The sequence below is a fragment of the Macrobrachium rosenbergii genome, chromosome 21 (assembly GCF_040412425.1).
Source record: "Macrobrachium rosenbergii isolate ZJJX-2024 chromosome 21, ASM4041242v1, whole genome shotgun sequence".
NCBI classification, from domain to species: domain Eukaryota; kingdom Metazoa; phylum Arthropoda; class Malacostraca; order Decapoda; family Palaemonidae; genus Macrobrachium; species Macrobrachium rosenbergii.
The window spans coordinates 13,292,701-13,306,510 of NC_089761.1; the positions used below are offsets into that span (position 1 = coordinate 13,292,701).

The 13,810-nt window shown below is 42.5% G+C and overlaps 1 protein-coding gene across 2 annotated transcripts in view; it reads left to right on the plus strand.

Moving 5' to 3' along the window:
• Positions 1-13,810, plus strand: part of LOC136849686 (uncharacterized) — a 231,637-nt gene that overhangs the window by 115,389 nt on the left and 102,438 nt on the right. For both annotated transcript variants that reach the window (XM_067123031.1, XM_067123030.1), the window contains exon 3: positions 1,760-4,131. In XM_067123031.1, the coding sequence (XP_066979132.1) occupies positions 1,760-4,131 (2,372 nt within the window). The remainder of the gene's footprint in view (positions 1-1,759; positions 4,132-13,810) is intronic.

The window sequence follows — 13,810 nt, forward strand, 5'->3', positions numbered from 1 at the left end:
AGGTAAGTATACTTAAAACTTTATTTTATTATGAAAATGTCATTTTCATCTTTAGCACTTTCATCATCCTTAGCCTTCAAGTCATCGAAAAGGCTTTCAGCCTTTTCTTGAATGCCTCTTGTGTGATACCAAAAAGTTTTTCCATTTCTTCCACCACCTTCCCCCCTTCTCATACCTATGATTGTTGACTTTTCTTATGTTCCATAATTTTGTCTATGTTCTTCAAAATTGTGCCGACAGTCAAGCGATTCATATAATGGCATGCTACGTCAGTCATTTTTTCACCACTTTCTAACTTCTTTATTATTGCCACTTCAGCTTCCATTGAGATGGCTTGCAGCTTTTTAACACTATCACTTTCATCACTGGCCTTGCTCTTGCCATTAGCCTTGATAGAAACAGATTTGGTAAGTATTTAACAATAAAATCATATGAATGAATTGCTGCACAGGAGATGAAGTCTTAGCATTAGCGTAGGTACAAAGAACCTGGGATGCTTAATGGAGTCAGCTACCGTGCAGTTCAGCGTCGGGAGCAGCAGAAGTTGTAACTGAGTCAAGGCAGGCCCTCACAACAAAATTTGCACTTGCAAGTCACAGCCCAGAGCTCTCCAAACAAAAATTGAATTTACGAGCATGGATGTTCGTATGGCCACCACTGTATTACTTTTGCAGTTTTGATCTGTAAGATTTCATAATCATCCAGGGATGCACCTCTCAGGCTTTCCTTACCTTACCAGCATTGGAGTATTTTGGTGGATAGTACTTCCTCCTCTGGTCCTTCTCATAGCCATGGGATTGCTTCCACTAGGTTTTAGCAGTGAACTTGGCTCTTTGGGTCTGTTGAAACCCCATGAGGCTGCCCCCAAGCTGTCTTTTGACTTACATTTCACTCGGAATACAGCTTACCTGGCTCTTATGTTTACAGTACTCTCTTGGTTGATGCTTTGGCCTTTAATGATGGGTAATGAATTTTCCTGTTGCGATATTTTGATGTGCTGCAGCCTATTTTTGCTCTCTGCAAATAATTGTCATCTGTCGCCATCATTCCCAAGGCAGCCCTCGGCTCATTAGAACTCCCACTCTTTCTTCCTAGTGACTCTATGCTATACCACCCTTTTGCTTCCATGTTTTCTTTTGATGGGGAGTAAGGGTAGTCTTCCATTGGTTCTCCGAAATAGTCTTATGCCATGTAAATGCATCTAGTCACATCAACTCGAAAGATCTCTGAAGTGAAAAAGGCCCACTGCACATGCCCAGTTCATGCTGCAGCCTCGAAAGGAAGGCTGGCATTATAAGAGTCCCATTTTTTGAGGTGTACAGCTACTTCCATCCGTTGGAATAACAGTGTATTTGTATTTAGTATACTGCACTTTGGGTGCTGCTACTTTTGCCCCCATATACTGTACACTGTATTTATGCAATTTATATATGTATATCACAGTAGCCACCAGATTGCTTCCAGACAGCTGTTCATCAGTGTTATCCAAATAGGCAATTGTAAATCAATTAAAATCCAGTATTTCCCTTTTCAACTACAGTATTGTAAAGATTTGTGTTTTGCAATTATATATACCTTGTGTTCACTGGCTTTTGATACATTCTTTTATATCTACCTCGTGTTTACTGCCATTTGATACAATTTTTCTTTATGCAGAATGTTATTACTGTATTTTTTAACTGCAGTGCAGCTTTTAATAACAATGAGTGGTACAGTGAAATTTATGTTACAATACTTTTTTTTTTTCTCTTATCCACAGATTAGAAGTCCAACCAACTGGAAAAATTTTACACAGTTTATCTTTCTTGGACACTCCCGCTTTTTATACAACAGACATATACCTGCAAGTGTAGGGATTCCTACCTTTCAAGTTTTTAGTGATCCAGAACTTAAACTTGATAGTTTAGAATCTGTATTGAAAAAGGAGGACATCGATTTCAAAAAAGATTCTTTACTCATTTGTAGCATTGGGATTGATGACTTTTTGGATATTGAATTGGCTATAAACCAAAATCAGCCACAAAAGGAAGACCTTTCAGTGAAAAGTGTCATAGCAAAGGCAAAGCAGATTATGAGAAAGGTGCGGCGTATGTTCACTAAGGATTCTGAGGCATTCTTAATAAATGTCCTCCCTGTTGACTTAAGGAAAGCATATTACAACGAAAAGATTTCATCTCTGAGTTCTGATGAAATTAATGAGGTCTGTTGTAATATAAGTGATAGTATCAGAGCCTTCAATAATTACTTTAAGCTGTCTGTCCCTCAGAAGTTAAGAAAAAGACTTCAGGAATATTTGTTTACTACAATAACGGAAGAAACCAACTTTATCAAAACACATATGTATGATGGTCTGAATCTGACAAGATACGCTGTTGATAAGCTGTCAGGGATAATAGCTTTTAACCTAAAGAGTTATATATCATTCAAAGGATTATATAGATATGTTGTTCTTGTTGGAGACTCACATTTAGAGAATGTTGTGAGAGTTTGGCCTGGTGATAGTTTCAACTGTACAGTTTTGGTTGTTCCAAGTTACAAGATGACTGACATTAGACAAGGAAGCCCACTATTGAGAGCATTAACAGAATACAAAAATTCTTTGATTGTATTGAACCTTGGCATACTTGACTTGTATGATTACCAGTACTTCAGTTGTCCTGAATGTAAAGCAACAGTGAAATTTATTGTGCCAAAAACTGTTTCATTAAGGCAAGAAATTTTGATAGCAAAGATCAAAGGTATTATGGAAAATGTTAAGCATGAAATAAAGAAATCTTTAGATGGTTGCAAAGTGCTTTTTTCCCATTCTCATATAATTGATGTAGTAGCCAACCATAAACACATATTTGAACAACACAATGATAAATGTAATAACAACAATGTGAAAACATTATTTGATCCTTCTTTACAAGAAAACAGGAGAGTTATCAAGGAATTGTTCGATGTTGCTGAGTCATATAATGAACTTGCTTCAAGTCATAATAAATTAAATTTGCTTCCAGTATGGGACAAGTTGCCATACATCTATGGGTATGACTACAAATCAAGGTATCTTTTACCATATTCATTCCCCTCCAGCACTTTTGTTGATGGCATTAATTTGACACCTGATACTGCCCAGCGCATTGCCGAGCACCTCCATTTTTCCACTGAAGAGATTCTAGCACTGAAACTCGATTGTGAAAAAGAAGAATCTGAAATGTCTATCAAAGCAGAGTTAAAAGTATCAGAGACAGAAATAGATGAAAACAATAAGACTTCCAGAAAAGGTGATGAAAAAGGTGAAATTTTAGAAGTCCCAATTCAAATCTCTGGGGAGGGTAAAAAACCAAGGGGTAAAAATCCAAAGCCTAAAAAACCAAACTCTGATTCAAAAACTACTGATCTTAAACAAATTGCTTCCTCTTTTCCTCCACTCAATTTTTGTAATTCTTTTCCTGATTTTGGTTCTGTTCCCCTTGGTCCCCCACCTTATCTTGGTGGATTTGTAGGCCATGGTTATATGTGGAGCAGTAGTGCTGCCTCAGTAATGCCACAGAATCCTATGTGTGGAAATGTTTCAACATCAAACACCCCACATGCCCCATGGACATGGGAGGCTAATTCTCATTGTTCAACATTTTCTGGCGAGACTTATTCCAAAACTGCACCAATTACTGGACAAGTTGATCCTTACTCCATGCAACAGCTTAGACAGCCAGGTTCATATTATGGAACTGCACCAGCTACTGGACAAGCTGATCCTTACTCCATGCAACAGATTGGACAGCCAGACTCATATTATAAACCTGCACCAGTTACTGGACAAGTTGGTCCTTACCCCACGCAACAGATTGGACAAGCAGATTCATTTTATAAAGCTACACCAGTTACTGGACAAGCTGATCTTTACCCCATGCAACAGAATGGACAGTCAAGTTCATATTATGAAGCACCAATTACAGGACAGGCTGATCCTTATGCCAAACAACAGATTGGACAGCCAGGTACATATCATATACCCTTGAACAAACAGACAAGTTCTCATGTGCCATCTGCAGAGTCATCAGTACTTCAGCGGCCAGGGTTATACTCTGAACCTGTTAGTTCATCAGAAATACATTGTTCAGTCACCCATCAACAAAGGGAAAGGTGAGTATACTGTAGGTTGAATTTTTTATATGTAATTAAGAAGTTAATTGTTAATTATGATTTTAGTAATGCTGTTTATAAGCATTGAGTTATCAGTTATATTTTTAGTACTATAGTTTATAAACAGTTTTATGTTTAAACATTTTTTCACTTTAGTGTTCACCAGATAATTAAGATGACTTTCACAAGCTTTTGTCAACAGATATTCTAGTTCTGTTTGAAATAAATGAAGTAATATTAGTAGTGGTGTTTTCATCAGTATCATTGGAAGGTAAATGAAGTTCTGAGATGTTGAGATGTATTCTGAGAAATGAGTTTTAACTGATATCTTTTTTTTGTGCTGATAAATTATTGTAGGTAAGCTGAGGCTGGGGGGAAAGTTAATACTTTTTTGAGGAAGGCTTTGTTTTGTTAATGGTTCTCTGAATATTTTTAACATAAATTTCTTCAGTTTGGTGTCTTTGAGTGTAATTTGAGATTCCCTTTTTATTTCTTATATATTGTATACTGTACAGTTAAACCTGGATGAATAATAAAATTTGGTATGAAAAAAATTATTAAAATTAATTTTAATTGCAACAGATATATCTGGTATAATGAAGTGCTGCTACAAGTGAGGTGTATAAACTGCATATTGAATTGCTTTTTGATTAGAGGATGGGCAAGACCTTCACAGTTATGGGAAGCTTCATGTATTGCCTACTGAATGCCTTTTTCTTGACTTTTGAGCTCTTCAGCCATTCTAGACGCTACCATTAATTTTATAGCAATATTTTTAATAGCATAGCTGTTGTGAGTCCTCAAAGGAGTTACTCTCAGTCCCTAGAGGGGCTCCTTAAGATAGACCAGCCAATTTAAAGAATTCTCTTCTAGTTGGTCTGGCCAGTATAGTGCATGTTGATACTGAAAAAGTATAGGACTCGAGGCAAGAGGACTCTTTCTCTTGTCTACAGTGGCTGCCAAGGTTCCATTCCTGTTATCAACCTGCAGATGTGGAAGTGGCATGCTGTTCGCTGTTCACTATCTGGTTGAAACTTACCCTGCATCAGCCCAACTCTCAGTATTCTCTGGTCTCTGCAACCATTAGTACACAGCTAGAATTTTTTCATGTATACGTGCTCAGTCTCATATTTGGTCATCGTGGAAGAACCAAACTGAAGCAAGGTAAGTACATAAGGTTAAGTCCCAGTGGAAATTTTTAGTTTTAACAATTTTTTAGTGGTAACAAATTTTGCCGAATTTGGGAACCTGTGTCTCCCACAGGGTGAGAATTCAGTTGTTCCTACACAATATACAGGCAGTCCCCGGTTAACGGCGGGCTCAGTTAATGGTGGTCCAGTTTTATGGCACTTGTCTAGCAACAAAAATCGGCAATTTTCGGTGCCAAAAATCACTGATTTCCGCTTATCGGCGCCGATAATTGCGTATTGACGCCAATCCATACCTAGCAGAGGCGCTGATAACTGAAAATCAGCACTTTTTTGGCGCTGATAAGCCCTGAAAATCGCTGAAAAAGTGAAGGAAATCGCCAATTTTCACATAGTGGCAATTTTCAGTTATCATCACACCCCCAGAACGGAACCCCCGCTGATAACTGAGGACGGCCTGTACAAACCCTGAGTCTTTATATAGGAACTACCTTCAGCGCAGTTGGAACCGGCCAATAAACTTTTAACAAGGTAGTCTGGTAGTTAACTACCGAACAACCAGGTGGGAGTCCCACCTGTCCGGTCAGTAGAGTGTCACTTTACCTTCAGCCGGGCTATGGTGAGGTTGTGCTGCTCTGCTACCGTCAGCCCTGCTGCCTTTCTTTTTGCTGTGTTTACTACCATGAATATCACTTCCTTCGTTGTCTCTATGTGTTTGTGTGTTTACTATGGATAAGCAGGCCCATAAGTCAACTGAGCCATATGAGCAGAAGACAGTGCTAATGAGGAAATGCCCTGGTACCGCTAATAAGGCTTGCAGCCATTACCACTCAGCCCTTTATGTTGACCCTCATACCCTTTGCACATCGTGCAGGGGGTATGAATGTAATCCTGATTGTGTGCATGAGAAGTGCCGTGACTGGACTCTAGAGTAATGGATGAAGTATTCGCTGAGGAAGAAGTATCAAAAGAAGCCCCCAAGTCGTCATCTGAGGGTAACACACCCCCTGATGACTCCCTTGGTGGCTAACTCTTCAGATACTTTCTTCCCGCTAGTGACACTTCCCTGCTTTGCTACTTCTCCTTCGGGGGAAGTTTCCCCTTCGTCATCTCTGCTTACTTTGTTGGGCAGAGATCGTCGTTGGAGGACTGGAAGCACGACAACTTCCCTTTTGTGGCCTCCATTCAATGGGATTGGGGAGGAATCCCCCTCAGTGCAAATTTAGACTACCCCCCTGACCCAACTATGTTTCCAGGTGTGGAGGAGGAGGAGGAGGAACTCTGGGAGACCTGGCAGTCCAGTCCCTTGACCTCCAAGGAGTTCCCTCAATGTGTGGCATCCTTAGTCACCTGCGAGCTGCTCATGCCCCTGCTCTTGACTTCTGGGGGTGTACACCAGGAACCGCGAGGCAGACAGGAAGCCCAGTGACTGGGACTCTGTATTCCGTCACAGCCCTACTATGAGGACTTACAAGGCAAGCAAGGTTCTCGGACCTACCTGCTCACATGCCCAAGTGTTGAGCAGGGAGCTGGGGGTTCTGGTGAGGTTCTCCCACGTGCAGGGAGAGTGTTGAGAGAGGACTGCGGCTTGGAAGGACTGAAGGGTCCTCTTGAGATCCTTAGGACTTTTTCGGAGATTGTCGCGGTGATTCATTGACACAACGATCTTGGGGAAGGGCCTTTGGCCGCATCTGTCAACCTCCCTTCCAGCCTCGAAGGTTACTAGGGTCCTAAGAAGGAACCCAAAGCCTCTCTAGGCTTGCCTTGGTCCTTGCTTGCCAAGGGTGTACTGGATCAGGTGCATGCTCTTGTCTCTTGGAAGGAGAGTTCTCTCCGACCCAACCGCTTGGCCAGGCTACTTCCTCTGCCTCTGCCTCGCCAGAAGAAATATTACACGCCCTCGACAGAGCCTCTGCCTACGAAACAGGCCAACCCGGACTTGGTTCATCTAGCTCCGGGTCTCTCGCTGCAGCATCTTGGTGTGGAAGTCGTAGTCTTCACGTAAAAAGAAGCATCAAGCCTGGAAGCCACTGACATGGCAACCTTCCAGGCGGTCTCTTGGCTGGACATGTGGTCCCTCACAGTGTCCAAGGTTGCAGCCTCTGGGGTTTCCATCAACCACTTGGAGAACTCAGCCTTCAGGAGGCTGTGCCAATCTGGTGGTAGGGCTATCACCTACCTGGCCCACCAGATGGCAAACCTGGGGGCCAACTTAGTGCTTAAGAGAAAGAATACTGTCCAAACTCAAGTCACCAAGCACAACGGCCCGGACTTGGCTTTGGCTCTACAGAACAGACCGGTGCTGGGTTCTACCTCTCTCTTTACCTAAGAGGTAGATGCTGCAGTGGACAAGCATCGAGTCAAGGATAATGACTGACTTGTCCACCAGGTGGTGATGAAGCATGTCGCTAAGGCCCAACCTTTGGGTCCGACTAGCAGTTCCTCAGGCTCTAAGAAGTCTCAGACTTTGAAGGTTGCTCAGGGAACAACCCAGCCCTCTTCTGCCCCTGCCAAGGGTCGGTGTTCCCCTCCACAAACTGCCGTTGGTTGGAGGTGCCTGTCAAGCCACTGGGCAACTTGGCAGCGATACGGAGCTGAGACCTAGGTGGTAGATGTCCTTCGGGAGGGCTATCTACTTCCCTTTGAGTCTCGTCCACCCCTCACCAACTCTCCGGTGTACTTCCACTCCAACGTACTTGGCTTGCCGAAGGATCTTGCTCTCTGGGAGGAGATTGCAGTGATGCTGAGCAAACGCACTGTAGAAGTCGTGACAGATCAGTCCCCAGGCTTTTACAGCCAAATCCTTCTTGTGGAGAAAGAATCGAGGGGGTGGAGGCCAGTCATTGTACTCTCTCCCCTGGACTGATTCATTTGCCAGACTCGGTTAAAGATGGAAATTGCTCATTCAGTGCTTGCTTCCATCAGGACTTGAAGGATGCATATTTCCAAATACACCCATCCATCAGTCCTCCCACATGTACCTTCTCTTTGTCCTTGAGGGAGCAGTGTTCCAGTTCACCACACTCTGTTTCGGGCTCTTGACTGCTCCCCAGGTGTTCACGCGAGTGTTCACCCTTGCCTTTGTGTTAGCTTTGGCTCACTCGCGTAGGATACGCCTGTTGAGGTATCTCGATGATTGGCCAGTCTTGGCAAAGTCTCATCTGCAATTGCTCCAAGACAGGGATCACCTTCTGGAGTTTTGCCGTGACCTGGGTGTCATGATGAATCTTGAGAAGTCCAATCTCACACCCAAGCAGAGGATAAAGAAGTACCTGGGCATGCTGATAGATATGGCAGCAGCAAGAGTCTAACTCTTGGACTCACATATCAGCAGGTTCAGAAAGGCGGCACAAAAGTTCCTGTCCCAGCAGGAACACCCAGCATGGCAGTGAGGTTCTCCTCAGTCACCTGTCATCCTTGGAGAAGCTGGTCCCTCACGGGTGGCTTCACCTTCATTCTCTCCAGTGGAGAATAAAGAAGTTCTGGTCTCCGGCATGGGATCTCCCATCTTTTCCCATCCCCCTTTCGCAGAGCGTGAGACATGATTTAGCCTGGTGACTGGATGACAGGAACCTCATAATAGGAGTGTCCCTGCACACTCCTCCTCCCGAGATGCTTCTGTTCTCAGGTGCTTCGACCGATGGATTGGCTGCACACCTGGAGGAGTTGTTGATTTCAGGTGTGTGGAACCAATATGACAGGCACCTTTCACATCAATATCCTGGAACTCGAGGCATCCTTCCTGGCCCTCCAAGAGTTTCGGGATCAAGTGATGGGACACTCGGTGGTGTTGGTGAGAGACGACGCCACAGTAGTGGTATATGTCAATAAGCAAGGGGGCCTAATGTGTCTCTTGCTGCACCAGTTGATGATGCAGGTGCACACCCACTCGGTAGAGCTGTCAGCCAGATACATTCCAGGCAAGAGGAATGTAGTGGCAGACAAGCACAGTCACCAGGGTCCAGTGATAGGGACAGTGGTCCCTTCACATGGATGTTGTGGAAAGGCTATTCAGAATTTGGGGGCTCCCATCGATCGACCTGTTTGCCACACTGCACAACAGGAAGCTCCAGGTGTTTTACTCCATTGTCTCCGACCCATGGGCCACAGCAGAGGAAGCCTTCCAACACCCATGGAACAACCTGGATGCTTACGCTTTTCCACCATTCTATCTGCTCCATCCAGTGATCAACAGGGTGATGATCACCAGGAGCCCCAGAATGACCCAAATGGCCACATGCCACATGGTATCCAGACCTGCTAGCTCTGCCCGTCGAGGCACCGAGAGAGGTTCCCCCTTGGCACAGCCTGTTGTGTCAGCCACATGTGGAACAGTTCCACCAGTCTGTGGAGTCACTTGCACTGCATAGCAGGAGACTATCCAGCGTCTCTTGCGAGCGAGAGGCTTTTCTTGTTGCGCAGCAATAGAGATGTCTGGATAGCTCAGACAGTCCTCTGCCACAGTTTACCAAGGGCCATCTTCTGTGGTCGGTGTCGTGGACGGCGTCTCTCTCCGGTCGGAGCTACTATTCAGCAGGTAGCGGATTTCCTCCTCTTCGCCAAGAGAAGTTCCTCTCTGTCTCATCTGTTAAGGGCTATAGGGCCGCCTTAGACCTAGTCCTACGCCTGAGAGGCGTGGATATCTCCTCCTCGCTGGGGATATCATTGCTGATAAACAGCTTTGGAAGGTCTTGCCCTCTCAGGGAACTCAGGCCCCCTGCATGGGATGTGACTCTCGTACTCAGGAGCCTGAGTCGTGCACCATACAAGCCTGTATGAAAGTCATCAGACGGGGATCTGACCCTCAAGACTGTTTTCTTGCTTGCCCTGGCATCAGCGAAGAGAGTAGGCGAACTGCACGGACTTTCCTTCAATGTGAAACAATCGAGGGGATTGGGATCAGTAACGCTCAATTCATTCCCGGATTTCTTAGCGAAGACTCAGAATCCATCAGTCCCTGATGCCAGATTTGAGTCCTTTATGATCCCCTCCTTAGAGGACTTTGCAGGTGATGATCCAGACAAGATGTTAGTGTGTCCTGTTAGAGTGCCGTGGTGCTATTTGAAGAGAATGTGCCATCTCCGGCCTGAGTGTCAACGACTCTTCGTTAGCGCTGGCTTGACCAAGAATGAGATGTCCAGGAACAGTATCTCTTTCTGGCTTCGTGAGATAATCAAATGGGCGTGCTCTGTGTCAGGCGAGGAGGACTCCAGTACGTTCTGGGCAAGAGCTCACGAGGTCAAGGGCATTGGTCCATCCCTCGTGTTCAGGAAGAATCTGTAACTACACACTTGTGACCAAGCTAGCCTGTAGTATCTTGAGTATGTTGTTCATACACTGATTATAGATAGTTAGTACAAGTAGTTTATAATAAATATTTGTTCCTTATATCAGTATAGGGCCACTATGATACAAGACCCACTGATTATATGTGCCACAACGAATTGCTCAGTCCACTTTTTGCCAGTGGGTGCAGACCATACTACCTGCCATAAACATAGCCCTTGTAGGAATAAAGGGGAATATGGTTGGTCGCCAGACATGTGTGAAGTTTGTAACATGCTCTTGGAAACAAGTTTTAAGAATGAAACAGCTCGCTTTAAGCTGTCTCTTGGATCCTAGGTTTCAGTAAAGGTACGGAAGTAGCAGACTACATCTTCCGGCAAAACTCCGGCAGAGTATATTTCCCTCCATTTTCGAGCAGAACCCATGTTTGGGCCAAAACCAAAAGCATTGGCTCCTAGTACCTCCCAGGTCAACCCTTCTGATGTAGAAGAGGATTCATAACTTGGGGGTGATGTCGCTTTTACCAAACAGGAAGTAGATATTGCCACTGAAACTGCCCTGCTGAACCCGGAAAGACTAGGGACACAGCCTTCAGCTGTACATGAGTGAGATACCTCAAAAGGAAATCCGTCTCCCATGCAGCTATCATTTACTGAAGGGATCCTACTAGGATCCACCTAACCCTGTCTGAAGCATCCATATCTTCTGAGGGGTATGGCGAGTCATCCAGGAGTTCTATTCTTTGATTGCCGGGCAGTTACAGTACAGCTGCCTGGGCAAAATCAGTTTACGCAGGCTCCCTTAAAAGGTAAATAACGCTTTTTGCATTTGCTGACTTCCACGAGGAAATTCCACAAGGAAATTATGAACAGTATCAAGGATATCCTTGCTATTGAGAGTCAATACAGTAAGACCCCCCTGTATTCGCAGTCTCACGATTCGCGGACTCACCCATTCGCAGATTTCTCTATTATTCATTATTCACAGAAAATTCGCCCAATCGCGGTATTTTTCACAGAAAAATTCACTAATTACTGTATTTTCATATACAGGCAGTCCCCGGTTTACGACAGGTCCGGCTTATGATGCTCCGAGGTTACGACGCTTTTCAAATATATTCATCAGAAATTATTTCCCAGTTTACGACGTATGTTCCAGGTTTACGACGCGTTGTACTCCATCCTGACAGAAGAAATATGACTCCAAAACGGCAAAATAATCAAAATTTGGAGTTTTTTTTATGAGAAACTCTATAAAAATGCAGTATACACCGTTTTCAATACACCCAAAGCATTAAAAGTAAGGTTTTCATGGGATTTTCGACGATTTTTCGGATTACGACGATTTTCAGTTTACGATGATTTTCGGTTTATGACGCGGCGTAAAAACGGAACTCCCATCGTAAACCGGGGACTGCCTGTAATTTTAATGACTAAAAGCACATTTTGTGATAAAACTATTAAGAATACTCAGGTACCCAGGTAGTGCTCGAGTTAAGATAATTCGCCCTACGATAATTCGATTTTGAGATGGGGTAAGCAGTTAATACCAATACGACAATATTTTTAGAATATTTTTAAATTTCGCGCCGGTGCAGGCAGCAACTTACAATCAGGCAGCGAGAGAGACCAAATTACAATAGACTAACTTTTTTTCCTCCATCTCTTTATACCATCTTGCAGTTAACCCTTAAACGCCGAGCCTCTATTTACAAAAACGTCTCCCGTATGCCGGCGCCGTTCAGTGTGTTAGCGCCAAAGCGGAAAAAAAGTTTTTTTCAAAAAATCACAGCACGCTTAGTTTTTAAGATTAAGAGTTCATTTTTGGCTCCTTTTTTTTTGTCATTGCCTGAGGTTTAGTATGCAACCATCAGAAATGAAAAAATATCATTATCATATATAAATATTAGAATATATGACAGCGAAAAAAAAAACTTTTATAATTGTATACAAATCGCGCTGTAAGCACAACGGTTAAAGCTAATGAGTTAATTTTTTTTAGTTGTAATGTACACTAAATTGCGATGATTTTGGTATATAATAAATTGTAAAACGATCAAAGCAACACAGAGAAAATATTATCACAAAATGATGCATGAATTCGTAACGCACGGACGTAAAAAAATGTTTTTTTCAAAAATTCACCATAAATCGAAATATTGTGCTAGAGACTTCCCGTTTGTTGAAAAATGAAGCTAATTGATTGAATATTACTAGACTGTAAGTGTTTTAGCTATTAATTGCAGTTTTCGACCATTTCGGTCGAGTTAAAGTTGACCGAAAGTCGAATTTTTCTATTTATCATGATTTATATGAAAATATTTCAAAACTGATAAAAGCTACAACTATGAGTTATTTTCTGTTGTATTGTACATGAAATTGCGCACATTTTCATATATAAAACTTTATGTAACAACTAATATAAAACGGTGCAAATATTACGACAACGAGACGAAAGAATTTCTGAGATGTTCGGCCGAGTTACCGCTCAGACGTAAGGAAAATGTTTTTTTCAAAAATTCACCATAAATTGAAATATTGTGCTAGAGACTTCCAATTTATTGCAAAATGAAGGTAAACGATTGAATATTACTAGAATGTAAGAGCTTTAGCTTACAATTGGGTTTTTTTACCATTTCAGTCGAGTTAAAGTTGACTAAAGGTTGAAATTTTGGCAGTTATCGTGATTTATGTGAAAATATTTCAAAACTGATAAAAGCTACAACCATGAGCTATCTTCTGTTGTATTCTACATGAAATTGCACACATTTTCATATATAAAAGTTTATGTAACGACTAATGTAAAACGATGCAAACATTACGACAACATGATTAAAGAATTTCTGAGATGTTCGGCCGAAAGTTACCGTATACCGACGTAAGGAAAAAGTTTTTTCAGAAGTTCACCATAAATTGAAATATTGTGCTAGAGACTTCCAGTTTGTTGCAAAATGAAGGTACATGATTGAATATTACTAGAATGTAAGAGTTTTAGCTTATAATTGCGTTTTTTTACCATTTCGGTCGAGTTAAAGTTAACCAAGCTTGAAATTTTGGCAGTTATCGTGATTTATATGAAAATATTTCAAAACTGATAAAAGCTACAACCATGAGTTATTTTCTGTTGTATTGTACATGAAATTTGCACATTTTCATATATAAAACTTTATGTAACGACTAATATAAAACAGTGCAAACATTACGACAACGTGATTTTAAAGAATTTCTGGCGCTGGACGTAAGGAA